This window comes from Canis lupus, chromosome X, assembly GCF_048164855.1.
Source record: "Canis lupus baileyi chromosome X, mCanLup2.hap1, whole genome shotgun sequence".
In the NCBI taxonomy this organism is placed as follows: domain Eukaryota; kingdom Metazoa; phylum Chordata; class Mammalia; order Carnivora; family Canidae; genus Canis; species Canis lupus.
Window position 1 is genome coordinate 926700 of NC_132876.1, and position 27116 is coordinate 953815.

At 50.8% G+C, this 27116-nt stretch overlaps 3 protein-coding genes across 4 annotated transcripts in view; 1 reads left to right on the forward strand and 2 right to left on the reverse strand.

Moving 5' to 3' along the window:
* F8 (coagulation factor VIII) overlaps positions 1 to 27116 on the forward strand; it is a 148733-nt gene that overhangs the window by 106192 nt on the left and 15425 nt on the right. The window contains exons 16-23 of one of the 2 annotated variants that reach the window (XM_072818168.1): positions 3375 to 3587; positions 4079 to 4307; positions 4485 to 4667; positions 6597 to 6713; positions 7307 to 7378; positions 8668 to 8753; positions 13326 to 13481; positions 15220 to 15493. In XM_072818168.1, coding sequence (XP_072674269.1) covers positions 3375 to 3587; positions 4079 to 4307; positions 4485 to 4667; positions 6597 to 6713; positions 7307 to 7378; positions 8668 to 8753; positions 13326 to 13481; positions 15220 to 15354 — 1191 coding nt within the window. In that variant the 3' untranslated portion in view covers positions 15355 to 15493. Of the gene's footprint in view, positions 1 to 3374; positions 3588 to 4078; positions 4308 to 4484; positions 4668 to 6596; positions 6714 to 7306; positions 7379 to 8667; positions 8754 to 13325; positions 13482 to 15219; positions 15494 to 27116 lie in introns of those variants that run through there. The other variant, XM_072818167.1, reaches the window with a different exon arrangement.
* On the reverse strand, positions 21302 to 23188 carry F8A1 (coagulation factor VIII associated 1). Its single transcript, XM_072816369.1, has one exon. It carries the CDS (start codon positions 23186 to 23188, stop codon positions 21926 to 21928), a length of 1263 nt encoding a protein of 420 aa, XP_072672470.1. The 3' UTR covers positions 21302 to 21925.
* On the reverse strand, positions 24122 to 26657 carry LOC140627782 (uncharacterized). Its single transcript, XM_072816370.1, has 3 exons — positions 26314 to 26657; positions 25007 to 25098; positions 24122 to 24882 (listed from the first exon to the last, which is right to left on the reverse strand). Exons 1-3 carry the CDS (start codon positions 26655 to 26657, stop codon positions 24215 to 24217), a joined length of 1104 nt encoding a protein of 367 aa, XP_072672471.1. The 3' UTR covers positions 24122 to 24214.

The following is a 27116-nucleotide window of genomic DNA, read 5'->3' on the forward strand; positions in this document are numbered from 1 at the left end:
TGCTATATGTTTTTCCAAATGTGTCATCTTTTAATTTTATATATAGTAGTTTCTGAAATAAAACAGGTTTGAATTATTGGTAGTAATCCATAAATCTTTCCATTATGACACATAGCTTTTGTGTTTATAGAAACCTTTCCCTTATTACTCAGCCATTAGAAACGACAAATACCCACCATTTGCTTCGATGTGGATGGACCTGGAGGGTATTATGCTGAGTGAAATAAGTCAATAGGAGAAGGACAAACATTATATGGTCTCATTCATTTGGGGAATATAAAAAATAGTGAAAGGGAATAAAGGGGAAAGGAGAAAAAATGAATGGGAAATATCAGAAAGGGAGACAGAACATGAGAGACTCCTAACTCTGGGAAACGAACTAGGGGTGGTAGAAAGGGAGGTGGGCAGGGGGTGGGGGTGACTGGGTGACAGGCACTGAGTGGGGCACCTGATGGGATGAGCACTAGGTGTTATTCTATATGTTGGCAAATTGAACACCAATAAAAAATTTTAAAAAAAGAAACCCTTCCCTATACGAAGATTTTTTTCTTGAAATCACACTTTCTTCAACTTTTTTTTTACAATATAATTGCTTAACAGTTAATCATTTAATCCATCAGTAATTCCTGTAGACTAGAAGTTAATTTGGTGTCTTGTGTGAGCCAAAAATTGAAGTAGTTTTATTCTTTTCCAAAAGTAGTCATCCGTTGGTCCAATTGATTGTTTACATTAAGGGTATAGAAGGATCTAGGGATCCCTGGGTGGCACAGCGGTTTGGTGCCTGCCTTTGGCCCAGGGCGCGATCCTGGAGACCCGGGATCGAATCCCACATCGGGCTCCCAGTGCATGGAGCCTGCTTCTCCCTCTGCCTGTGTCTCTGCCTCTCTCTCTCTGTGTGACTATCATAAATAAATAAAAATTTAAAAAAAGAAGGATCTAAAATTATGGGATTGTGAGCAAATTATTTGTTCTGTTTTGATTCTGATTTTAGTTTCCATATGTCTTATGAAACACGTATAATTATTAAAAATCTGAAGTCTTTTTTAAAGATCATATGCAGAATAGCCAGGGGAATATTAAAAAAGAAAACCATAGCTGGGGGCCTCACAATGCCAGATTTCAGGTTGTACTACAAAGCTGTGGTCATCAAGACAGTGTGGTACTGGTACAAAAACAGACACATAGATCAATAGAACAGAATAGAGAACCCAGAAGTGGACCGTCAACTTTATGGTCAACTAATATTCGATAAAGGAGGAAAGACTATCCATTGGAAGAAAGAGAGTCTCTTCAATAAATGGTGCTGGGAACATTGGACATCCACATGCAGAAGAATGAAACGAGACCACTCTCTTACACCAGACACAAAGATAAGCTCAAAATGGATGAAAGATCTAAATGTGAGACAAGATTCCATCAAAACCCTAGAGGAGAACACAGGCAACACCCTTTTTGAACTCAGCCACAGTAACTTCTTGCAAGATACATCCACGAAGGCAAGAGAAACAAAAGCAAAAATGAACTATTGGGACCTCATCAAGATAAGAAGCTTCTGCACAGCAAAAGAAACAGTCAACAAAACTCAAAGACAACCTACAGAAGGGAGAAGATATTTGCAAATGACGTATCAGATAAAGGGCTAGTATCCAAGATCTATAAAGAACTTATTAAACTCAACAGCAAAGAAACAAACAATCCAATCATGAAATGGGCAAAAGACATGAACAGAAATCTCACAGAGGAAGACATAGACATGGCCAACACGCACATGAGAAAATGCTCCGCATCACTGGCCATCAGGGAAATACAAATCAAAACCACAATGAAGGGTAGCCCGGGTGGCTTAAGTGCCTGCCTTCGGCCCAGGTTGTGATCCTGGAGACCCGGGATCGAGTCCCATGTCAGGATCCCGGTGCATGGAGCCTGCTTCTCCCTCTGCCTGGGTCTCTGTCTCTGTCTCTCTCTCTCTCTCTATCATGAATAAATAAATAAAATCTTTAAAAAAAACACACACAATGAGATCCCACCTCACCCCAGTGAGAATGGGGAAAATTAACAAGGCAGGAAACCACAAATGTTGGAGAGGATGTGGAGAAAAGGGAACCCTCCTGCACTGTTGGTGGGAATATGACCTGGTGCAGCCACTCTGGAAAACTGTGTGGAGGTTCCTCAGAGTTAAAAATAGAGCTGCCCTATGACCCAGCAATTGCACTGTTGGGGATTTACCCCAAAGATACAGATGCAGGGAAACGCTGGGACACCTGCACCCCGATGTTTCTAGCAGTAATGTCCACAATAGCCACACTGTGGAAGGAGCCTCGGTGTCCATTAACAGATGATGGATAGAGAAGCTGTGGTCTATGTATACAATGGAATATTCCTCAGCCATCAAAAACCACAAATACTCACCGTTTGCTTCGACATGGATGGAACTGGAGGGTATTACGCTGAGTGAAGTGAGTCAATCAGAGAAGGACACACATTATATGGTCTCATTCATTTGGGGAATATAAAAAATAGTGAAAGAGAATAAAGGCGAAAGGAGAGAAAATGAGTGAGAAATATCAGTGAGGGTGACAAAACATGAGAGACACCTAACTCTGGGAAATGAACAAGGGGTGGTGGAACGGGACGTGGGCGGGGGGTTGGGGTGACTGGGTGATGGGCACTGAGGGGGGCACTTGGCAGGATGAGCACTGGGTGTTATGCTATATGTTGGCAAATTGAAGTCCAATAAAAAAATTTTTTAATTAAAAAAATAAAGATCATGTGCATTCTTCCTGGAATTGGTCATAAGAACCATATGTATTAATCTTGGCGTTTATGTCTTAAAATCCCTGGGGTGGTATTTTTCATTTTACTTTGGAACTTTTGTCAAGAATTTAGGAATTCTCTGTTTTGCTACTTTGAGTTCATGCTTTAAAGATTTTAGAGTTCTAAACTTCCTCAGTTTCCTCATAGATGGATCCTTAGCTTTGGGCTCCTGCCATCTGCCCTCTGTCCACTTCGTTTGGGTGTTAAGAACTTGAATAAACCGAAAAATAGGCATTACTCTTAGGGATGCAAACCCTAAGGTAAGGACCTTATATGATCCTAAAACATGACACTTGAATTTTCTTTTTCTTTTTCTTTTTTTTTTTTTCAGTGACTGGTTAGAGGCTGTAATTCTTTCAGCTATTTCCACAGCGGGAATTTAATCAAGAATAACAATATTCTGGGTTTTGATTTTATTTCACTCTGTGTGTATGATATTGGAGACTAGAGAACATTTTTTTTTCCTTGTGATCACTCTCCTACTGAGTGGATCCTCTGTTATCTTTCAGAAAAGACACTTGAATTTTCTGTAAAACTTAGTATTTACTTTTTCTCTGCAGGTAACTTTCAAAAACCAGGCCTCTCGTCCCTACTCCTTCTATTCTAGTCTTATTTCTTATGACGAAGATGAGGGACAAGGAGCAGAACCTAGAAGAAAGTTTGTCAACCCTAATGAAACCAAAATTTACTTTTGGAAAGTGCAGCATCATATGGCACCCACTAAAGATGAGTTTGACTGCAAAGCCTGGGCTTATTTTTCTGATGTTGATCTGGTAAGCAGGTGTACATTGCTCTGACCACTTACTGGTTTAAAAGAAATGGACTTTGTGTTATCTGCTCAGAATTATGCTATTTATCATAACCTTGATGGGAAGCTTTCAGTCGCGGAGCTGCCATCATATTTGTGTTTGAGAGCTATCACTCTGGAATCTACTCAAGAGGATGAAAGGGAGACAGAACATGAGAGACTCCTAAATCTGGGAAATGAACTAGGGGTGGTGGAAGGGGAGGTGGGCGGGGGATGGGGGTGACTGGGTGATGGGCACTGATGGGGGCACTTGAGGGGATGAGCACTGGGTGTTATTCTATATGTTGGCAAATTGAACACCAATAAAAAATAAATTTATAAAAAATAAATAAAGAGGATGGATCGTGCTGTGGGAAGAGAAGGAGCGGGTTCGAGCAGCATAGAGTTGATAAGAAATGGAGTCTGGTCCGTAGGTGAGACAGCTTATACTCATGGGATTGCTGTCTTCTCTCCCAGGAGAAAGATGTGCACTCAGGCTTGATTGGACCCCTTCTGATCTGCCGCAGTAACACACTGAACCCTGCTCATGGGAGACAAGTGACAGTGCAGGAGTTTGCCCTGGTTTTCACTATATTCGATGAGACTAAGAGCTGGTACTTCACTGAAAACCTGGAAAGGAACTGCAGAGCTCCCTGCAATGTCCAGAAGGAGGACCCTACTCTAAAAGAAAACTTCCGCTTCCATGGTAACAGGACCCGCACCCCGTCTTCCTCAGCAAGGGAGCCTCGAGCTGGCGCAGTGTAGGAATTGAAAGTATATGCATGGGAGCGCGATCCTCATAGGAATCAGTATCTTTTACTGGAGTGGAGGGAAAGAAACTTCCAGAATAGGTATCAACAGCCTTTTCTGTCTTCTCCTCCAGCAATCAACGGCTATGTGAAGGATACACTCCCTGGCTTAGTAATGGCTCAGGATCAAAAGGTTCGATGGTATCTGCTCAGCATGGGCAGCAACGAAAACATTCATTCCATTCACTTCAGTGGACATGTGTTCACTGTACGGAAAAAAGAGGAATATAAAATGGCAGTCTACAACCTCTATCCAGGTAGGAGCTCGTTTGTGCCCTCTTCCACCTCCTGTACTTACCCAGAGCTTCCTTTAAATGGTCTAGGCACTGGGGACGCAGTCCGCGAGCAAAGCACACAGACTCCCTGATCTCAGGTAACTCACTTTTTCAAGTCACTTTCCCCTACAGAGACATAATCAATGAATTAGCAAAGAAACGTGATCGTTTCAGATAGAGAGAATGTGCTACCAAGGAAATAGAACAGAATTAATCTGTAATTAATGTTGCAGCACTTTCCTGGGAGGAGGGCATTTGTCCCATCTCGGATCACACGTGGCACTAGTAGTTAGCCACAGAGTGATCAGTTTATGTCTGTAACCAGTATATTGATTAAGCACCGCTCACAGTGTTGATCAAAATACAGCTAGATTTTGGCTCTCCACTGTCCCTTTAAAACAGGCTTAGCAGGGCAGCCTGGGTGGCTCAGCGGTTTGGTGCCTGCCTTCAGCCCAGGGTGTGATCCTGGAGTCCCGGGATCGAGTCCCGCGTCGGGCTCCCTGCATGGAGCCCGCTTCTCCCTCTGCCTGTGTCTCTGCCTCTGTGTGTGTGTGTGTCTTTCATGAATAAATAAATAAAAATCTTAAAAAAAACAGGTTTTTTAAATTTATTTATGATAGGCACAGAGAGAGAGAGAGAGAGAGGCAGAGACACAGGCAGAGGGAGAAGCAGGCTCCATGCACCGGGAGCCCGACGTGGGATTTGATCCCAGGTCTCCAGGATCGCGCCCTGGGCCGAAGGCAGGCGCTAAACCGCTGCGCCACCCAGGGATCCCCCCCCCAAAAAAATAGGTTTAACAGTGGAAGCAAACTTCCCGTGTTTCTGTGGCAAAATTCCAATAAGTTCAGTGACTTTCTCCTTACTCTTAAGTGAGAAACACTCCTGCAGTCACTTTACATTACAAATATACGTCATGTCCACTCCAGGATGTCTACGTTGGGAAAGGGAGGTGTGCTTGAGTCCTCTGTTCCTCTACCTTACATTTATTGTGTGTCCCCACCAACCCCTTCCTGGCTGCTGCCTTAAACTCCAGCATGGAAATGGTCAAGGTTAAATAATAAAACAGTTTTGGGGTTTATTTTATTTTATTTATTCATGAGAGACACAGGCAGAGGGAGAAGCAGGCTCCCTCCGGGGAGCCCGATGCGGGACCCGATCCCAGGACCCCAGGATCACCACCTGAGCAGAAGGCAGACGCTCAACCACCGAGCCACCCAGGTGCCCCAATGATAGGACAGTTCTTATCTTACACCTGGTACCTTTATTCTAGGTGGTGCATTGCGACTCATTGCTCAGCCCATCAGTATTCCCTTCTAGCTTTTTTAAAAAATATTTTATTTATTTACTCATGAGAGACATAGAGAGAGGCAGAGACACAGGCAGAGGGAGAAGCAGGCTCCATGCAGGGAGCCCAATGGGGGAGTCTATCCCAGGACCCCGGGATCATGCCCTGAGCCGAGGGCAGACACTCAGCCGCTGAGGCACCCAGGCATCCCAACCCCTCTAGCTTCTTGCTGCTAGGGTTCCTTTAGCCCTCAAGGCAGCCCTAGTGAACTGGGTGCACAAAGACCTCACCCTGACTTCCATCTCCCAGGGAGCTCACATCTGGTCAATGTGGGGGGGGGGAACCAAACATTTGGCTCTAAAAAACCCTGGCTTTTTCCTGTCTCCCCGACCAAAGCATGCCACCCCTCTGTCTCTCCCATTTCCCAGGGGTGGGGGTTGTCAGAACTCAATCTCCAGGACCTCCAAACTGGAGGGGTCACATACAAGCACTGTGGCTTTGAGGGATCCAAGAATAGAAGAACTGACTTAGGTAGATCTCCTTTGGTGTTCTGCATTAACTTACGTATCTCATGCTCATTGCTTTAGTACAAAGAAATTCTTTTTGTTCCTTTTGTGTTTCATCAGGTGTTTTTGAGACTGTGGAAATGCTACCATCCCAAGTTGGAATCTGGCGGATAGAATGCCTTATCGGCGAGCACCTGCAAGCCGGGATGAGCACTCTGTTTCTGGTGTACAGCAAGAGTGAGTAGCACCGCGCATCTATTTCTGTCCAGCTCTCTTCCTTCCTAGCATGGTTGCCTTTGTCAAGAAATAAATACAAGCTCACGGTCATTAGCAAATCTAAAATGAATATTGCTGGTAGACATCATCAGAGTCCTCAGAAAAGGGCAGGTGTGTTTGAAGCTTTGAACGCGCTGAACCTGAAGCTCTAAATATTTAAACAAACTGCTGCTAAACAGTATCTTCCTTCTCAGGACTCTGTGAAACTCCAAGATCTCCAAGAGCAAAATCTGAAACTGAATTTTGGTTCAGTGAGCAAAGATAGCTTACAAATATGGCTTGGAAGAGTTTGAGATGTAAGCCTAAACAAGTAAAAGAACCACTGGTGGTGTCCTGCTCCTCAGCTGCAGAATGGGGATGCTTCTGGCACCTACCTGTTGGAGTGAATTGAATGATGCAGATAGTACGATGAAATATGTAGTACAGCTCTTGGCACACAGTAAACAATAAGAAATACTGACCATTTGTTGGCGTTCTCCCATTTTCATTGGCTTGCATTTGTGGAGCCGACTTTTCCGTACTGTAGCTGTCGTCCTCCCCTCCTTTGATTTCAGAGTGTCAGACTCCACTGGGGATGGCTTCCGGACACATTAGAGATTTTCAGATTACAGCTTCAGGACAATATGGTAAATACCATTGTTTTGTCTCGAAGAACTGAGCTGATTATATCTTTTTTATTTCTGTTGCAGAGATTTCAATAACCTATCTATCTCCATGCTTCTCTTAACTCTACTCCATAAGTGTCTCTCAAACCCATTTTCTCTTGTCTGATTCTTCCTTTGACTATGTTAATTCAGGCTACCATCATTTCTCCCCTGGGCAGTGCCGCTGCCTCCTTAAGTGTCCTCCCTGCACTCCCTGGTGCCCCCCTTGAGTCCATTATCTTCAGTGTGGCAGGAAGTTAAGCGTTTCTGTGAGTAGTGCTGGTAAAGCTTGGATAGAGTATATAGATGGCTCTCAAATGTGGTGAGCAAATCATGCCCTACAGGCCAAATCCATCCAGCCCACCGCCTCTTTTTATAAAGCCTATAAGCTAGGAGTTATTTTTTTTTTCTATTTTTAAATGATTGGGAGAAGAAAAATGTCACATGACATGTGAAGATTATATGAAATTCAAACTTCAGTGTCTATAAATGAAATCTCATATTGACACATGTAGCCACCCCCATTCACTTACAGTTGTCTGTGGCTGCTTTTGCTCTACAACAGCAGTTAAGTAGCTGAAACAGAGACATGATCTGCAAACCTGAATTATGTACTGTCTGGCTGTTTACAGAAAAAGGTTTGTCAACCCCAGTTTTAGAGGGAACAAAATGCCTTTTCAAAACGAGGCTTGAGAGTTTTATACCAAAATAGTATTATTTCTTTTCTGGGTAAAAGGGTGGCTTATTTTAACTTTTATTTTTTCTTATGTTCTATTTTCCATGTTCTAACTTTTCTACAAGGAACATATGTTGTGTCATGAAGAAATAATGATAGGATTTTGTAGTACTGGTAATACATTCTAGTGTCACCTAATTAGAGGTCCTAACAATAAACAAAATAAGTTTAGAAAAAAAAATACTCCTATGCTTTATACCTTTATCTTCTCCGCAGCTAGGTTTAACCCTTCTCAAGAGAGCAATTTAGGGGTGCCTGGGGGCTCAGTGGGTTACGCGACTCTTGATTTCAGCTCACACCATAGTCTTAGGGTCGTGGGATGGATCGCTGTGTGTAGCAGGCTCCCACCTCATGAGGAAGTCTACTTGTTCCTCTCCCTTTTCCCCCTCCCCTCATTCATGTTTTTTCTCTCTTTCTCTCGAAAATAAATAAATGAAATCTTTTCTTTAAAAAAAAAAAAAGACAGCAATTTTATTCTTGAGTGTCTAGGACCAACGCAGCTGAATCTAATCTCTCTCCCCTTTCTTGGGCAAAGGACAGTGGGCCCCAAAGCTGGCCAGACTTCATTATTCCGGATCAATCAATGCCTGGAGCACCAAGGATCCCTTTTCCTGGATCAAGGTTAGAAAGTGCATCACATTCAATGGCATCATGTATTCCTCTTGCAAGCTCAAAACACTATACATCTCCTTTATACCAAAGTCACTTTCATCAAACTCCAACTAACTGACAAGGAAGGAACTGAAGAATAGAGTGGCTTCTGATTTGTACAAAAACAGTGAGGAGTGAAGACTCGGGGATAGAATCGAGCATGCTGATGCATTAGTCCAATCTGGTAAACTAACTTGGAGCCAGTGACTGAAACAGTGTCTTGAGGGTTACTCAGTTTCTTCTTAATTAAGTCTTTCCCATTTTCTCACTCTCCCATTCCCTCTAGAGCAGCGCAATCCAATAGAAATATAATTCGAACCACAAATGCAAACCACATGAGTAATTTTATATTTCCTAGTAGCCACACTTTAAAAGAAACATGTGGAAATCATTTTAATGATATATTTAATGCAACATATCCAAAGATTTTATCAAGTGAACATGTGGTCAGTCAGGGCTCTGAGCCCGTTGAGGGCATGCAGATGGAAGCTCGTGGCTCTCTTCCTTGTGCCATGAGAGCTGAGGGTAGTGTCGAAGTGCCAGCTCAGCCTCTCTGCCTAACCACAAGAGCCGGTTCTCTCTAGAGCCAGAACACGCCTCCCACCCCTGGTGCTTACTGCAGACACGTTTTACCACCTACTTTCCCCACCTCCTCCTCTGTTCATCGTACTCCAGCTTTCCTTCCTCTTCTGAGTTGACTGAGGATATTCCCCTACATATTTTCCTTCTTTGCAAGATCACATCTACTCCTCTGTTTTTTCTTGAGGTGAAAATTATAAATAGGAAAATAAAAATAAATTAAAAAAAGAAAATTATAAATAGGGATCAGGGAAAGATAAGGCGGCCTACCAGTAGGTAGACGGGAAGAGCACATCTGTCAGCGTCACATCAGCTCATCTTATTTTGTTTATTTTATAGGCACTGCAAGTTATAACTCAGTTTGAACTGACTGTTCTTGAATTCCCAAGTATTTTTGTTTGTTCATGAACTTCCCAAACCACATGTTCTTACCTTGTATTTCTGTGGTTTTCACTTTCAACTTTACCTGTATCCCTGGGTAGTGGATGTTGTCATCTATTTGAGTGCCCTGCATCTGTTGTTCCATTTATTTCCTTCCTGTGATAGCATTCTCATTTCCATTTGGGAATTAGATCTCCTTCACTGGATACAACCTGATTCGACTAGTACATAGACTGCCTTTTCCGTGTGTAACCAAAGAACCTGCGTAATACCCCCAAGTTTCCACTTCCTAGATTTGGCCCATTGTTCCAGCTTCTGTCTCCAAAGACTTTCTCAGTCTTCCCGGTTTCACATAATTCACTGATTTGAGTAAATTTTTGTGTCCTTTAGCTAATTCATGATCAGAGTATTGAGGCAGACAGGGCTCTGTGACTGTGTGCTTAAAACAAGTCCAAGCTAGCAAATCTTTACCACACTGTTATTATCATCCTCATTCCAGATAAAAAAGCTGAAGCAAAGAAAAGTAACTTGCCCTAAGTCACACAGCCAATAAGTGATTGAGCCAAAATACAAACCGTAATAGATGGGCTCCAGAGGCCTAATTTTTTTTTATTTTTTTTTATTTATGATAGTCACACAGAGAGAGAGAGAGAGAGAGGCAGAGACATAGGCAGAGGGAGAAGCAGGCTCCATGCACCGGGAGCCTGATGTGGGATTCAATCCCAGGTCTCCAGGATCGCGCCCCGGGCCAAAGGCAGGCGCCAAACCGCTGCACCAACCCAGGGATCCCCAGAGGCCTAATTTTTAATCATGACACTATACTGTTTCTAGAATGCTCCCTCTAAGTTGATAATCATCTGTAATGTCCTGAGTTCAGTGCCTGACACATACTAAATACTTAGTAAATGTTAGCTTTTATATTTTGGAAAGTGCAGCATCCAGCTGTGAACCAGCTACAAACCCACCTGATTGTATTATCATCCAGTCTGTATCAACACCTCTGCCTCAAGGTGTTTTTTTCCATATGTCCTACTGAATCCCAGGTACACATTTTCTTGATCTAGTGCCTGTAAAAACTAAATTCCCCAGAAAAATAAAGAGTTATGTTGACTTACAAAAAGAAAAAGAAAAAAAAAGAAAAAGAAAGGAAGGAAGGAAGGAAGGAAAGATAGAAAGAAAGAAAGAAAGAAAGAAAGAAAGAAAGAAAGAAGAAAGAAAGAAAGAAAGAAAGAAAGAAGAAAGAAAGAAAGAAAGAAAGAAAGAAAGAAAGAAAGAAAGAAAGAAAGAAAGAAAGAAGAAAGAAAAAAAAAAAAAAACAAAAGACGTGGTTCTAGGGAGCCAGGAGGCAATCAGAGATGTCAAGCTGCAGTGTTTGTATTTGTGCACTGAATGAGTCATTACTGTTTTGCTTCCTTCTTTGTAGAGAGATGTGTCTTGTCACACTCAGATACATGGCTGGATACCTAGGTGAAAATATTGACTCGGAAATTGCGAAATTTCACCAAGATTCCTATTATAATATAGACGAGGTACAAAAATAAGATAAAATTGATAAGGCTGGCACTTTGCCAAACATTTAGCAGTTACAGAATATAGGTGGAAAAGGTGTCTGGCAAGACTTATTAAAATACTAGAAAGTGCAATAGTCAGTGGTCCAGAAAAGACCTCTCATATACTGCATGAAGAAATAGTACAGGTCGGGACGCCTGGGTGGCTCAGTGGTTGGGGGTCTGCCTTTGGCCCAGGACGTGATCCTGAGCCACGGGATCGAGTCCCACATCGGGTTCCCTGCATGGATCCTGCTTCTCCCTCTGCCTGTGTCTCTGCCTCTGTCTGTGTGTGTGTGTGTGTGTCTCTCACTAATAAATAAATAAAATCTTAAAAAAAAAAAGAAATAGTACAAGTCAATTGAACAAAGGTCACGGTTTTTGCACCTAGTCCTTTCAGGACCACAAAACTGAGGGAGAAATGAAGTGGCTTCAGTTGGGAGGATCATCTCATCTGGGCCGAGATGGTGCTGTAGCTTCTGACGACCTTGCCACTGTGTCCTCTTACCCTGCTGCTTTTTCTCCTGTGCTTATCACTGCTTGATGCTGTCAATAAATAAAACCCTATATGATATGTAGGCTGTTTCTCCAAGTCAGATGTAAGTTCCATAGGGCAGGGCTCTATCCCCAGTGCCTAGAGCAGTGCTGATCACATAACAAATGCTTAAAAAAAATAGTATTTGAATGAATGGACGGAAGGATGGAACTACCTGAAGGAGACAGTCATTAGGCTCCAGTGCCATTGCCTGTGACAAGTTAACTGTGACTTGCTTGTTAGGACAGTAAGCGATGCCAAAATTGCTGGAGTAGATACTGCCTTGTAATGCTTGCATGGCCATGCTCTCTTCTTTAAGAACCAACCATTCCCGGGATCCCTGGGTGGCTCAGTGGTTTGGCGCTTGCCTTCAGCCCAGGGCGTGATCCTGGGGTCCCGAGATCGAGTCCCACATCGGGCTCCCTGCATGGAGCCTGCTTCTCCCTCAGCCTGTGTCTCTGCCTCTCTCTCTCTGTGTCTCTCATGAATAAAACAAAAACAATCATTCCAGGGGGTTGGGGAAAGTGAAAAAAATAAATCCTTACCACTCTGCCATTATTCACTCATTCGTTCCAAAGCATTTGCTATGTATCAGTATTATATCAGATGCCATGTTAAATACTGGGGCAGAAAAAATATAAAAGCTAACATTTACTAAGTATTTAGTACGTGTCAGGCACTGAACTCGACCTTACATGTACTGACCCTTTAAACCTTCTAGTAAACCTTTGGTGTTTTTTTTTTTTTTTAGACTTTTTCATTTTTTTAAAGATTTTTATTTATTTATTCATGAGAGACAGAGAGAGAGACAGGCAGAGGGAGAAGCAGGCTACACGCAGGGAACCCAATGTGGGACTTGATCCTAGGACTCCAGGATCACGCCCTGGGCCAAAGGCAGACGCTAAACCGCTGAGCCACCCGGGCGTCCCCAAACCTTTGTTATAAACACCACGTTAGGTGACCCAGATTCACTGCCGTGAGGGTCTCAGTGTAACAGGGACAGCAGATGAGCAAAGACAGCTCTCCAATGTGGTGCAGTAAGATGCTCTGATGCGCTCACATACGAAATGAGGCAGAGACAGAGAAAGCCGCACTGAACTTGTCTGGGTGAGTCACGAAAGGCGAACCAGGAGAAATAGCTTCTGAACTGACACTTGAAAGAGGGACAGCGGTTTATCACTGGCAGTGATGTTGGGATGGGCGCTGGGCTGGGGAGAGCGCGGGAAATGGCTTGGCCGAGGCCGAGGCTGAGGTTGGGCAAGGCACGAGGTTCCGTGGCCCCTTGTGTGCAGCACATTGCTTTGAGCGTCCCCTGGTTTGTGGGGAACTAGGCGGGGAACCTAATAAGCACCTTTGCTTTTTGTTCCCATCACTCATCTCAGCGCCTCACACACACCCAAGGTACTCCTGAGAATACCCGTCTTGATGCAGGTCCTTCTCAAGCCAACAAGTAACCTCAGAAGGTGGTACATTTACATGAAGTGTTGCTTTCATTGGCAGGTGGATCTCTTGGCACCGATGATTATTCACGGCATCATGACCCAGGGGGCCCGCCAGAAGTTCTCCAGCCTCTACGTGTCTCAGTTTATCATCATGTACAGTCTGGATGGCAACAAGTGGCACAGTTACCGAGGGAATTCCACGGGGACCTTAATGGTATGTCATTAGTTCTTCTTTCAAGAGAATGCATGAATCTTTTAAAGAGCTTTTGACAAAGATTTCAAATTCGGGACAGACACTCCTAGCTTCTACGAGCTTAATTCTAAGAAAAGATTTTTCCACTTATGGGCAGTAGGAGTGATTGTGAACATATGGACCAAAGGTAGGAGCATCAAAGATCTCATAGATAACAGACATGAAGAGGTGCTCTGTAGGCAGAGATAGGTGACGAGGACTCCATGGATGGATGACATTCGTTTGACGTGATGGCAGGGCAATCAAGTCACATGTCCAGCAAACCGTCAATCACAGACTTGAGTTTAGGGGGGCAAATCATGAATGCAGGTTGAAGATTCCCGTCTTCCACATAAAGCGTTGGCTGAGACCTTGGGAAAGGGTCACAAGACCCTAAATTCAACAGGCTTGCAACCTTAGCATCATTGTGTACCCTTCCCTCGTGTTCGTGCCTCCTGCTGAATTGGTCCACACACCCCGCAATCCTCTCCTGTCTCTTCTGTGTCACCGCTACGGCTGTTACTGTTTATTGCCTGAGGCCCGTCAACTCACATTCATCTACTCCGTTACATTCCTAACTAGTTGTCTCCTGTTTCTAGTCTCCTCTCTGATAAAAACTTTTTGGGGAGAATCATCTTATCAGCCCTGTGCCTACAACCTTCCAGTGTCTGCCTCTCTCTTCAGAACAAAGTTAAAAAAATCCTCCAGCGGCTCCAGGCAAAATAACTCATTTTCCCCTTCAGATGCATTGCCCTGCTTCTGGTTCTGTGAGTCTGACTTACCCTCTAGCTTCTGGGAGCACTGGCAGGAGATCAGAGGAAGGAAGCAGAGTCAGATCAAGACATTTATTCTTGGGGCGCCTGGCTGGCTCCGTCGGTAGAGCATGTGACTCTTCATCTCGGGGCTGTGAGTTCAACCCCACATTGGGCATAGAGTTTACTTCAAAAATATACATAAAAAAGATATTTCTTCTCCTGGTGCTCTCCTTGTAGAGGATTGGGCTGTATCTCTCCACCGAAGGTCGCTGCTCCCTTCCGACTGGCCTTCTCTCCCTGGTCCACTTGCTGTCACTGAGTACCAAACCACCCCAAAACCTCATGTCAGAAGGACAACCGTTCTGTTTTGTTCACGGATTCTATGGGGTCAGGACTTTTAGCACAGCAGAAATGGCTGGCTGTGCTCACAATATCTAGGGTCTCAGCTAAGAAGATTTGACAGCTGGGAGCTAGAATCATCTGGAAGCTTCTTCCCTTGCATGGCTGGTAGTTGGTGCTGACTAACCTAGCTAGGATAGCATCTGGGGCTGTGACTGAAGTAACTCCATATGGCCTTCCCCTGACGCCTGAGCTTCTCACACATACACCCAGATTCAAGGGGAAGAGACATAGATCCTGCTTCTCAGTGGGAGCAATGTAAGGAATTTGTGGTCATTTTTGTAAACCACTAAAAGAATCTACTAGATTATCTCCTTTAAGATTCTGCTCCCGCTCCACCTCCCACCAGGCCTAGGTTGGCAATACCCTGCCCTCACCTACCTACCTAGTACCTTTATACGACTTTTCCCTAATCATTATGGTTTGAATGTTCCTTGTTTCGTGGTCAAACTCTGTCTTATACAGTAACTAATGCCAGAAGTAGCCCCAAGAATCAGACCCTCAAAGGAATTCTAGGATTCTGTTGCTAGCATATTCAAGGAATACGGTGTGATTTCCTTGCTTAGGGAGAAGATTGGCTGTTGGGTAATCCATGGTGCATGGTGGTATCACAATTTCTCAGACTATCACCAGTGATACTAGGAGATGAGGTACAGATGGTGAGAAGGACATTGGGAGACCCAGTGGACAGCGGCATTTAATCACTGTGGCAAGAACTGTAGCATCACCTGATTGTGGAGTGACCTGTCAACCTTTTAGAGCCCTTCTTTTTATGGAGTTATGGCATACATAGGGGAAAATCCGTTACATGTTCTGAATATACTCGACAAAGATGCAGAATCCGGACACACCCATGGAGCTCTGTGGGCGTCTTCCATACCCTGTGCTTGTGGACACATACTTGGACGTAAGACCAGGTCTAAGTGCTGAGCATATGAATTGCAGACTTGCAGTGACAATTTTTTTAAAGATTTATTTATTTATGATGGACAGAGAGAGAGAGAGAGAGAGAGAGGTAGAGACACAGGCAGGGGGAGAAGCAGGCTCCATGCAGGGAGCCCGATGTGGGACTCGATCACGGGTCTCTAGGATCACGCCCTGGGCCAAAGGCGGCGCTAAACTGCTGAACCACTCGGGCTGCCCTTTTTTTTTTTTTTTTTTAAGATTTTAAACAAACAAACAAACAAAAAAAATAAAATAAACAAACACTTTTTATCACACTTACAAGGTTTCTTTCTACTCCTGCTCCATTTAGAATGGCTGCAGAATTGCACCACATGCTTTTTCAGCATCTCTGACGTGATCACTTTCTTTCCTATTGTCACACTGCACTGACGTTCAGTGGTGTGCTGGCAAATGGTACACAACTGGCTCTGGAGCAAAATGGGGGATGACTAGGGGGGAAAGGCCTTGGTTTGTAGCATTTGCTGATTTCCATGATGTTAATATCCCCATCAGACCTGCTTTCAAGCTGCTGCTGTCATGTCGTTGAATGCCGAGTTGGGAACAGATGTGCTCAGTTGGCCCTCACAAGCTGGTACTAGGCCGCTCCAGCACAGCGCTGGGCAATCTCTGGGAAAGCGGTCTCAGCCAGAGTGTCCTGCTCATTGGAAACTTAGCTGGACTCACTTTGCTTACATTTTGTTTAGAATTTTTCTATGTATACTAATCAATAAAATAGGTTTACCTTTTTTAGGAGCTCTATTTACGAGATTTTGGCATGAGACTTGAACTTGAAACTTGAAAATAAAGTACAAAAGCTTCCATCTTTTCCCATTAACTTGTTGATCTAGAATAGCTTAATTAATGTAGTAATCATGTGTTTCAGCAAAGTTAGGTGGAAATGCCACTGAGCTCTGTGCCTTAGTGATAGAAGCTTGGCTCTTTTCCATTTCTTATCTGAATATTCATATCCCATTTTCTATTGCCCGTAGCTAATTGCTGTGAATGTCTACACTAGAGTTCTCTCGCCCTGCCTATGCCCTAGAGCCATACTGCATACACACATATTTCTCTCTGTTTCTCCCTTAACCAGAGTAGGGTGTCTGTCTATTCTATTGGATTTTCTATTTTTTTAATTTTTATTTATTTATTTATGATAGTCACAGAGAGAGAGAGAGAGAGAGAGAGAGAGAGAGGCAGAGACACAGGCAGAGGGAGGAGCAGGCTCCATGCACCGGGAGCCTGATGTGGGACTCAATCCCGGGTCTCCAGGATCGCGCCCTGGGCCAAAGGCAGGTGCTAAACCGCTGCGCCATCCAGGGATCCCCTCTATTGGATTTTCAAAGAATCAACTCTTGGTCTTAAAATCAAACATAGATTTTAAGGGTTTTTTTAAGATTTTATTTTTATTTATTTGAAAGAGAGCATGAGGGGATCCCTGGGTGGCTCAGCGGTTTAGCGCCTGCCTTTGGCCCAGGGCGTGATCCTGGAGACCCGGGATCGAGTCCCACATCAGGCTCCTTGCATGGAGCTTGCTTCTCCCTCTGCCTGTGTCTCCACCTCTCTCTGTGTGTTTCTCATGAATAAATAAATAAATTTTCAAAAGAGAGAGAGAGCATGAGTAAGAGGGAGAGGGAGAGATAGAGAATCTAAAGCAGACTCTGTGCTGAGCAGGAACCCAACACAGGGCTCAATCCCACGACCCTGAGATCGTGACCTGAGCCAAAAACAAGAGTCAGATGCTTAACCAACTGAGCCACCCAGGCGCCCCTGGAGTTGTTTTCTAACTCATTAATTTCTGTTCAAAACTTTAAAATTTTCTTTTACTTTCTTTCGGTTTTGTCTTTCCTAAAACATGGAGTTGAATGACTAGTTCATTTATTTTCAGTCTTTCTCATTCAGTATGATAAAAGAGTTAACTACTCTCATGAAGGTCATTCATTTAATAAACAGTTACTGAGTAACTGCTATGTTCTAGATTCTAGTACAGAGATGGGGAAGCTAGAGCCCATCCTTGAATTTGGACTACCACTTGCTTTTGTACGGACTGTGACTTAAGAATGGTTTTTACAGGTTTAAAGTTGCAAAAACAAACATTATGCAACGAAGATCATTTGTGGCCTGAAAAGACTAAAATATTGCCATCTGGTCCTTTACAGAAAGTTTGCAGACTGCTGGTCTGGCCTAAAGGCAGTAGAGATGCCTAGGCAGTGCCATGAAGCAGGACTCTTCATCCCCACGGCTTGCCTAATGTGCAGATTTCAATCTTAGTCATCGTCCCCCAGTGTAGTGATTCTCAGATGTTTTTATATCTTTGTTTTGCTCACAGACAAAATCTTGTTCATCAGAGATATTTCTTATCATGGATGTCCCACATAAAGAGGGAGAGGGGAACCTTTAAGGACCACAGCTACACTGCCACCGTTCTCAATAGTGTAGAATAATGTAAATGTTAACTTTTTTATTTTTTTAAGATTTATTTATTCACGAAAGACACAGAGAGAGAGGCACAGACAGAGGCAGAGGGAGAAGCAGGCTCCATGCAGGGAGCCCGACATGGGACTCCATCCTGGGGCCCCAGCATCACGCCCTGGACTAAAGGCGGCGCTAAACCGCTGAGCCACCTGGGCTGCCCTAACTTTTTTATTTTTTAAAAGATTTTACTTATTTATCCATGAGAGACACAGAGAGGCAGAGACACAGGCAGAGGGAGGAGCAGGCTTCATGCAGTGAGCCCGATGCGGGACTCGATCCCAGGACCCCAGGATCATGACCTGAGCCAAAGGCAGATGCTCAGCCACTGAGCCACCCAGGTGCCCCTGTATATGTTAACTTTGATATATCAATGAACATTTCAGTGATGTGGCTTTTTCTCTCTGGTTTTCAAGTTAAAAAGAAGAGTATTTTTAATGTCCTTTAAAAATATTTATTTTTGGTTGTGTTAGAAATCAGTGTTATTTTGACATAAAGTTGATAATTACCAAGGGATTTGTCAAAGCCTATGAAAATTGCAGAAATCTAGCCTTAGCCCAGCTATCTATGCTTTGAAGTTTCTGAGGGAGAGCTATAAAGGAGCCAATGACAAATGGAAAACAACTTTCATGTTTTCTAAAATTATACTTGTATACCCAACACCAGGCTCTCTGGCAAACCCTCCCCTCTACATCCTCAATGCAAGGAGTTAGACCAGAGGTCCAAGGGTGCTTTTCCTTAAGCCCAAACCCAAATACTGCCACCAGTCACATATCAAAACTCCTATACATTGTTGTTGTAGTGATGTGATTTGAAGTGAGGTTTGGGAGCCAATGGCGAAGAATTCTTGAGACTTTTTCAGTGCAAAAAATGCTGTTTTAATTACAGCACAGGGACAGGACCCATGGGCAGAAAGACCTGCACTGGGGTTGCGAGGAGTGGCTGATTATGTAAGATTTTCCATCCTATGGAGGGGAGGGTGATGTTAAGGTCCCAGGAAATTGAGTATAGGGTTCGGGAGGTCTGGCTATTGATGATTGCTTTTTTTCCTTGTAAATCATTAAGACAGTTGCAAACTGATGGAAGATTCATGTCGTGCATGACTGTGATCTCTGTCAGTTAAGCATTTGTTTTTCCCCTTCCTTTGCTCTTGGGCAGCCAGGAGTGCCTGCACAACATCACACCTTTCCCACCTGGTGGGTGGGGTGGGAGGGGGGCAGTTGTTGCGGAGTATTAGCGTGTGCTTTACCCTCAGCTTGCCTTTTGCTCCCTCATCAATAAGACTACTGGCCAGACTGAGGGGGGCACTTGACGGGATGAGCACTGGGTGTTACTCTAGATGTTGGCTAATTGAACACCAATAAAAAATAAATGTATAAAAAAAAAAAAAGACTACTGGCCAGGCCTGTAGCCCGGGTTGAGAGTATACCAAGAAAAGTAAAACTGCAAAGGACCATGCACCCTAACCACTTTTTTAAAAAATGTTTTTCAAAAATTCCAGTATAATTAATGTAGTGTTACATTAGTTTCAGGTGTACAACATGGTGACTCAACACCTCTATACATTTCCCAGGGCTCATGATGATTACGTGCACTCTTAATCCCCATCATGTATTTCACCCATCCCCACACCTACACCCCATCTGGTGACCATCAGTTTCTGGTCTATATTTAGGAGTCTGGTTTTTTTATCTCTTTTTTTTCTTTCATCTTTTGTTTCTTAAATTCCACAGGAGTGAAATCATACAGTATTTGTCTTTCTCTGACTTATTTCACATAACATTATACATTCTAGATCCATCCATGTTGCAAATGGCAAGATTGAATTCTTTTTCAGGGCTCAAAAATACTCCATTTTGGATCTGTGTGTGTGTGTGTGTGTGTGTGTGTGTGTGTCTTGATCCTTTCATCTATGGACACTTGGATTGCTTCCATATATTGACTGTTGTAAATAATGCTGCTGTAAACATAGGGGTGTGTATCTTTCTTCGAATTAGTGTTCTCATTTTCGTTGGGTAAATACCCAGTTGGGGAATTACATGGTCATATGGTGGTTCTATTTTTAATTTTTAAAGGAACCTCCATACTATTTTCCACAGTGGCCGCAACAGCTGGCATTCACACCAATAGTGCATGAAGGCTCCTTTTTCTCCACATCCTCACCAACACCTGTGCTTTCCTGTGGTTTTGATTTTAGCCATTCTGACAGATGTGATATCTCATTGTGGTTTTCACTTGCATTTCCCTGATGATTAGTGATGTTGAGCATCTTTTCATGTGTCTGATACCCTAACACTTTTGCAATAAGTTAGACTAGGCTTTTAGGGCTCCGAAAGACCCTTCCAGGCAGCCACGTGAGTGCGCAGGACTGGTGGCGGAGTCTGTGTCAGATGGGCCTCTTTTGTATTTTCTTACCTACTGACTGCTTCCCCGTTGCTGAAATGGCGGCATGAGGACTACCTAACCGTCCCACCCATTTACAGGCGCTTAACTCACGGTGACCACCGCCTACACATCCCCCAACACACACACACACTAAAGGCAAAACAGAACTGCCCAACCGCATCCTTAAACCTCACCCCACCAGATCGGTTCCGTACACAGCCTCAGGCTAAAGGGTGCATTTTCCGAAAGCAGAAGGACTGAGAGGGAGATTACATTCTGGAGAGTTCTCACTGGCCCTCCCAAACCCCTAAAGGCAAGTGGAATGTAAAAACACGCGGCTAGTAACGTTTGCACGCGACATTTGGACCAAAAAGCCTTGAAAATGTAGGATTCTGAAACAGGATGCTGTCCTCTTGGGCAAGAAAGGCGTGGTCTCGCAGGCCGAGGACCACGCGGTAGGACAGAAGCACGCTGATTCAACACATCTGAGTTACCTACCAGTGGCGGGAAGGCGCCCAGGACAAGTAAGTCCCAGCGTGGCCCAGGCCCACGTCTGAGAATGGAACCTAGGCCCACAACCCTGAGTTCCAAGGCACGCCAGACACCTCGACAGTCGAACGTGGGCCCCTGCTTTGCGCGGGACACATTCGCCTTGGCGCCGAGGAAGGCCCACGCGGCCAAGGTTGTCTGTGGATTGACTGTGCGGCACAGCCCGAGCAGCAGGCGCACGGACCGCTGCGAGTGAACGACCACACTGCGGCCCGAAGCACAGCCACCCGCTCTTCCCCTTGCTGCCTCCCGACAGGTGGAGCAGCTATTCCGCGTTACGGAGGAAGGCGAACCGCAGGCGAGAGGCATCAGAACGGCTTTATTGTGGATTTAGGGCAGCAGCCCCGAGGGCCCGTGCCATCTAGTGCTCCCCAGGGGTACGCGTGGGGCGTGGGCAACAAAGGAGAACCTGGGTGAGCACCTGGAGAGACACCGGCCTGCGCTAAAGCAGATCCCCGACGAACAAAAAACGGAACCGAGAGGCGTGTGCAACATCCAACCGTCCGACTTGCAACAGAGGTGTACGGGAGGGTGGGGGTGGGGGTGGGGGTGGGGGCCCGCAGGGGAGTTGGGTGCAAGAAGAGGCCAGGGGTAAAGGGGCCGCTCGGTGTCCCGTGGCCCGTCTTGGGGAAGAGAGCCAAGTCCTCCAGGCTGACCCCGTGATGCTGGGGTGGTTGCCGCGCCAGGGACGGCACGAAGCCTGTGGGATGCGGGAGGCTGCAGTCCCGCAGCGTCCGGTGGAGGCGGGCCAGGAGTGCGAAGAGCAAGACAGGTGCGAGTGCCGGGCCCCTGCCCGTCGGTCCGTGGGCACCGCCGCCCGCCGGCCGGCCGGCCGGCCGGCCGGCCCGCGGTCCAACGGCGGGGCAGCAGCAGGCCACGGGGCCAGAGGCGGAAAGCGGCTTCGGGGCTGGCGCGCGCGAGTGGTCAGACGCCCTGCCCCGACGGGGACACGGCTTCCTGCAGAACGAGGTGCAGCAGGTGGTTCTGCTCCGCACTGAGCAGCGGCCACATGTCCACCTGCAGCGACTTGACGGCCTCCGTGTCCTTCTCGTGGGTGGCCATGACCAGGGACTGGAGCAGCAGGAACAGCTCGTCGGGAAGCTGGCCGGCGCCGTCGGGCCCGTGGCCGTCGAAGGCCTCCCAGGAGTACTTCTCCAGCGTGTGGGCGTGCTCGGGCAGCAGCTTGGCGGGCGGCGGCTGCAGCAGGAGCAGCAGCAGCACGCGGGACACCTCGCAGCGGACCAGCACGTCCGAGAAGGCGCCCAGCGTGGCGGGCGCGGGCGTGGGCGCGGGCGCGGCAGGCAGCAGGGCGGCGGGCAGGGCCGGGGCGGCGGCGGCGGGGCCCAGCGGGGCAGAGGCCGACGAGGACGAGGCCGAGGCCGACGAGGTCGAGGCCGAGGCCGACGAGGTCGACGCCGCCGCCGGCGGGGCCAGGGGCAGCGGCGGGGCGGGCGGCGGCGGGGCCGGGGGCGGCTGCCGCAGCGGGTGGCTGCCGTGCTCCCGCGCCAGGCGCTGCATGCGCGTGAAGACGGCCAGGGCGCCGCTGTAGTCGCGCGCCAGCAGCTGGCAGGAGGCGGCGTCGCCCAGCGCCTGCAGCGCGGCCAGGGGCAGCTGCGGCAGGTGCAGCTGCGCGGCGCGCAGGAAGTGGCCGGCGGCGGCGGCCGGCTGGCCCAGGTCGCGCAGGGCGGCGGCCAGCTCGAGGCACAGGCCGGCGGCGGCGGCCGGCTGGCCCAGCTCCAGGTGCAGGCGCACGGCGGCGCCCAGCGCGCTGGCGGCGGCCTGCAGCGGCTCCCCGTAGGCCGCGGGGCAGGCGAGGCGCTGGCGGGCGTCGCGCTCCTGCCGCAGGAAGAGGCGCGCGGCCTCGGTCAGCGCCAGCGCCTCCCCGGGCCCGTGGAACAGCGCCTGCTGGCAGCGCGCCACGGCCAGCTGGCACCACGCGGCGTACGGCAGGCACTCCTGCGCGCGCAGCTCCCGGCCCAGCTGCGCGAACTGCTCGCCCGCCTCCGCCACGTTCGGCTTCCGCAGGAACCGCTTACGCAGCTTGCTCGACACCTGCCGGTAGCGGGCCAGGAAGTCCCCGGCCTCGGGCCCCGGGCCCGCGCCGCCGCCGCCGCCGCCGCCGCCGCCGCCCGGGCCGCCGCCGCCGCCGCCGCCGCCGCCGGGGCCGCCCGCCGCCGCCGCCGCCATCTTGCCCGCACGCGCGCACGCCCGACGTGCCCGCGTCCCCCGGCCCCGCCCCCTGCGGGCCCCGCCCCCCCGCGGACCCCGCGCATGCGTGCGCCGCCCCCCGCCGTCCCGCCGGACGGAACCGAGCGCGCGGGCCGGCGCGGGGCCTGGGCGGCCGCGGCCCTTCCGAGGCGACCCCGGCCCCCGGGTCGGCCCGCGCCCCCCGGCCCCTCCCGGCCCCTGCCGGCCCCCGAGCTAACGTCGCGGCGCCGGCCCGCCTGGCCCCGAGGCCGCTTGGCCGGAGTCAGGATGGTCCCCGCCCCCCCAGCCTTCCGTCAAAGCCCTGTCCCCTCGAGTCCGCGCCGGCACCTGTGTCCCCCAACAGTCCGCGCCGGCAGCTGTGTCCCCCCATTCACTCCGCGCCGGCAGGTGTGTCCCCCTCCATCCCGCAGCCAGGTTGTTACTGCACCGGCGTTCACCCCATCACCACGCCGCAGGCATGGTCCTGAGCTCCAGCCCCACACACACCATCGTCCACGGGACTGGCCCGTGCGGTGGGGGGGGGTCTTCTATGCCCCAGCGTCACTCCCAGCCCAGCCACCCCCTGTCCTGACCCCGAGCAGTCCCCGTCCCCGCACCCCAGCCGGACCCCACCACCACCCCTGCACCCCAGCCGGACCCCGCCACAGCCCCCGTCCCTGCACCCCAACAATGCTCCGGACCGCATGACCGAACCCCGCACCACACCCACGAACCCGCGCCCCACGCCACACCCCAAATCCTCCATCACCCCCATCGTGCACCGCCGAGGGCACCCCAACCCCCCGTCATCCCCGAGCCCCGCACCCCCACCCCAACCTCGCCCACAACCCCAAACCCCAACCTCCCCCCCGCCCCCCCCGCCCTCCCCCCGAGGCGCGTCCCGCACCCAGTGAGCCAGGCGCACACGTCTGGTTGTCTCTGCGCCTTTTATTGCGGGGACGCGGGGGTCACCGAGCCCCCCCGGCGGCTCCCCGGGCGGCGGCGGGCATCAGGGGCCGGGGGCGGCTAGTACCGGGCCGGGGCCACCTGGGACACGGTGGTCATCGTGAACAAGCCGCTGAGCAGCTCGTGGTTGTGCAGCGCCCGGTCCACGAGCTCCGGGGTGATGTACGCGGTGCGCCTGTGCCGGGCCTCGTCGCCCGCCAGCCCCAGCACGGTGGCCGTCAGGAACTGGATGACGGCCGCCAGGAAGATGGGGGCGGACGCGCCCAGGCGCTTGGCGTAGCGGCCGGCCCGCAGGAGGCGCTCCATCTGGCACACGGAGAAGGCCAGCCCCGCGCGGGCGCTGCGCGAGCGGCACGACCTCGGGCGGCCGGCCCGCCCTCCACGGCTCCCCCTGAGCCGCGCGCGGGGCCTCGGCGGCGCTCGGCGCGGGGCCTCGGGCTGCGGCCCGGCTGCGGCCCGGCTGGGGACGCTCGGGCGTCGGGCCGCGGAGCCACGGGCCTCGGGCTGCGGAGACCCCGGGCTGCGGACGCTCGGGCGTCGGGCCGCGGAGCCACGGGCCTCGGGCTGCGGAGACCCCGGGCTGCGGACGCTCGGGCGTCGGGCCGCGGAGCCACGGGCCTCGGGCTGCGGAGACCCCGGGCTGCGGACGCTCGGGCGTCGGGCCGCGGGGACATGGGGCTTGGGCTGCAGAGACATCGGGCTGCGGACAGAGAGACACCGGCCTCGGGCTGCGGAGAGACGGGGCAAGGGCTGCAGACAGACGGGCCTCAGGCTGCAGAGAGACCGACCTCGGGCTGCAGAGAGACCGAACTCGGGCTGCAGAGTGTCCGACCTCGGGCTGCAGAGACCGACCTCGGGCTGCGGAGAGACGGGCCTCGGGCTGCAGAAAGTCCGACCTCGGGCTGCAGAGACCGACCTCAGGCTGCGGAGAGACGGGCCTCGCGCTGCAGAGAGACCGACCTCGGGCTGTAGAGAGACTGACCTCGGGCTGCAGAGACCGACCTCGGGCTGCAGAGAGTCCGACCTCGGGCTGCAGAGACCGACCTCGGGCTGCAGAGAGTCCGACCTCGGGCTGCAGAGAGTCCGACCTCGGGCTGCAGAGAGACCGACCTCGGGCTGCAGAGAGACGGGCCTCGGGCTGCGCTGCCGAAACAGCGTCGGGGCGCAGAGAGGAGCGCCGGGGTGCACCGCCGTGCGGCGCGCTGGGCCGGCTGCTCCCGAGCCCTCAGCAGCGGGCGAGGAGGCCCCGCTCCGTATCCGAGGGACACACCCCCTCCCCGCCCCGCTGCGCACGCGGTGACACGCAGGCCTGATGAGGTCACCGCGTCCCCATTGGCCCGGCCCGGCCCTCGCCCGCCAGAAAAGCCGCTGGCGGGAAGTCGCTGGCTCTGCGCCGCGCGGACGGCATGGGGCGCCACCGACGAGCGTGCAGGAGCTCGCGCGCCCCCACGTGCACCCCCGACATGTCGGCCCTCTCGGCTGCACACGCGGCACCGCCCCGCACAGACGGCCCGGCCGCCGCGCGCTCACTGCCCCCAGCACCCCGTCCTGCCCCCGGGGACCGACCGCTCCTCGGCCTCCTGTCCCTGCCGCTTGGCGTCCGCTGGACACCTGCTGCAGGGGCCACCCTGGGACCAGTAGGTGGCCGTGTGCGCCGGCCGCGTTCCCTCGGCACCGTGTTCTCAGGAGGGCTGTTCTCTGAGGGAGCGGGAACCGGGGTCCCTCCCCCCGAGAGAGCAGGAATCGGGCCCCTCCCCCTGAGGGAGCAGGAATCGGGGCACCCCCCCCCCAGGGAGCAGGAATAACGGCCTCTTCCCCCCCCCCCGGGAGCAGGAATCGGGGCCCCTCCCCTCAAGGGAGCAGGAATCGGGGTCCCTCCCCCCCGAGAGAGCAGGAATCGGGCCCCTCCCCCTGAGGGAGCAGGAATCGGGGTCCCTCCTCCCGAGGGAGCAGGAATCGGGGCACCCCCCCCCCCCAGGGAGCAGGAATAACGGCCTCTTCCCCCCCCCCCCCGGGAGCAGGAATCGGGGCCCCTCCCCTCGAGGGAGCAGGAATCCGGGACCCCCAAGGGAGCGGGAATTGGGGTCCCTCCGCCCGAGGGAGCAAAAGACGGACCTCGGGCTGCAGAAAGACGGACCTCGGGCTGCGGAGAGACCAACCTCGGGCTGTGGAGAGACCAACCTCGGGCTGCGCTTCCGAAAGACGGCGTCGGGGCGCAGAGAGGAGCGCCGGGGTGCACCGCCGTGCGGCGCGCTGGGCCGGCTGCTCCCGAGCTCTGAGCAGCGGGCGAGGAGGCCCCGCTCCGTATAAAAGCGACACCCCCTCCCCTCCCCGCTGCGCACGCGGTGACACGCAGATCTGATGAGGTCACCGCGTCCTCATTGGCCCGGCCCTCGCCCGCCAGAAAAGGCGGGAAGTCGCTGGCTCTGCGCCGCGCGGACGGCATGGGGCGCCACCCACGAGCGTGCAGGAGCTCGCGCGCCCCCACGTGCACCCCCGACATGTCGGCCCTCTCGGCTGCACACGCGGCAGCGCCCCGCACAGACGGCCCGGCCGCCGCGCGCTCACTGCCCCCAGCACCCCGTCCTGCCCCCGGGGACCGACCGCTCCTCGGCCTCCTGTCCCTGCCGCTTGGCGTCCGCTGGACACCTGCTGCAGGGGCCACCCTGGGACCAGTAGGTGGCCGTGTGCGCCGGCCGCGTTCCCTCGGCACCGTGTTCTCAGGAGGGCTGTTCTCCGAGGGAGCGGGAACCCGGGTCCCCCCCCCCAAGGGAGCAGGAATTGGGGTCCCTCCCCCCGAGCGATCAGGAAGCGGGGTCCCTCCACCAAGGGACAGGAGTCGGGGTCCCTCCCCCCGAGGGATCAGGAATCGGGGTCCCTCCACCAAGGGATCAGGAGTTGGGGTCCCTCCCCCAAGGGACAGGAGTCAGGGTCCCTCCCCCAAGGGACAGGAGTCGGGGTC

Excerpts from the sequence above, each read along its gene's own strand:
- F8A1 (XM_072816369.1), bottom strand. The coding sequence starts at position 23,188 with ATGGCGGCGGCGGCGGCGGGCGGCCCCGGCGGCGGCGGCGGCGGCGGC.
- LOC140627782 (XM_072816370.1), bottom strand. The coding sequence starts at position 26,657 with ATGTCGGGGGTGCACGTGGGGGCGCGCGAGCTCCTGCACGCTCGTGGG. Across the intron at positions 25,099-26,313 it reads TGGTCTCTCCACAGCCCGAG|CGCGAGGCCCGTCTCTCCGC; the intron begins GTTGGTCTCTCC and ends GTCTCTCTGCAG. Across the intron at positions 24,883-25,006 it reads CCGTCTCTCCGCAGCCCGAG|CCCGAGGCCGGTGTCTCTCT; the intron begins GTCGGTCTCTGC and ends GTCTCTCCGCAG.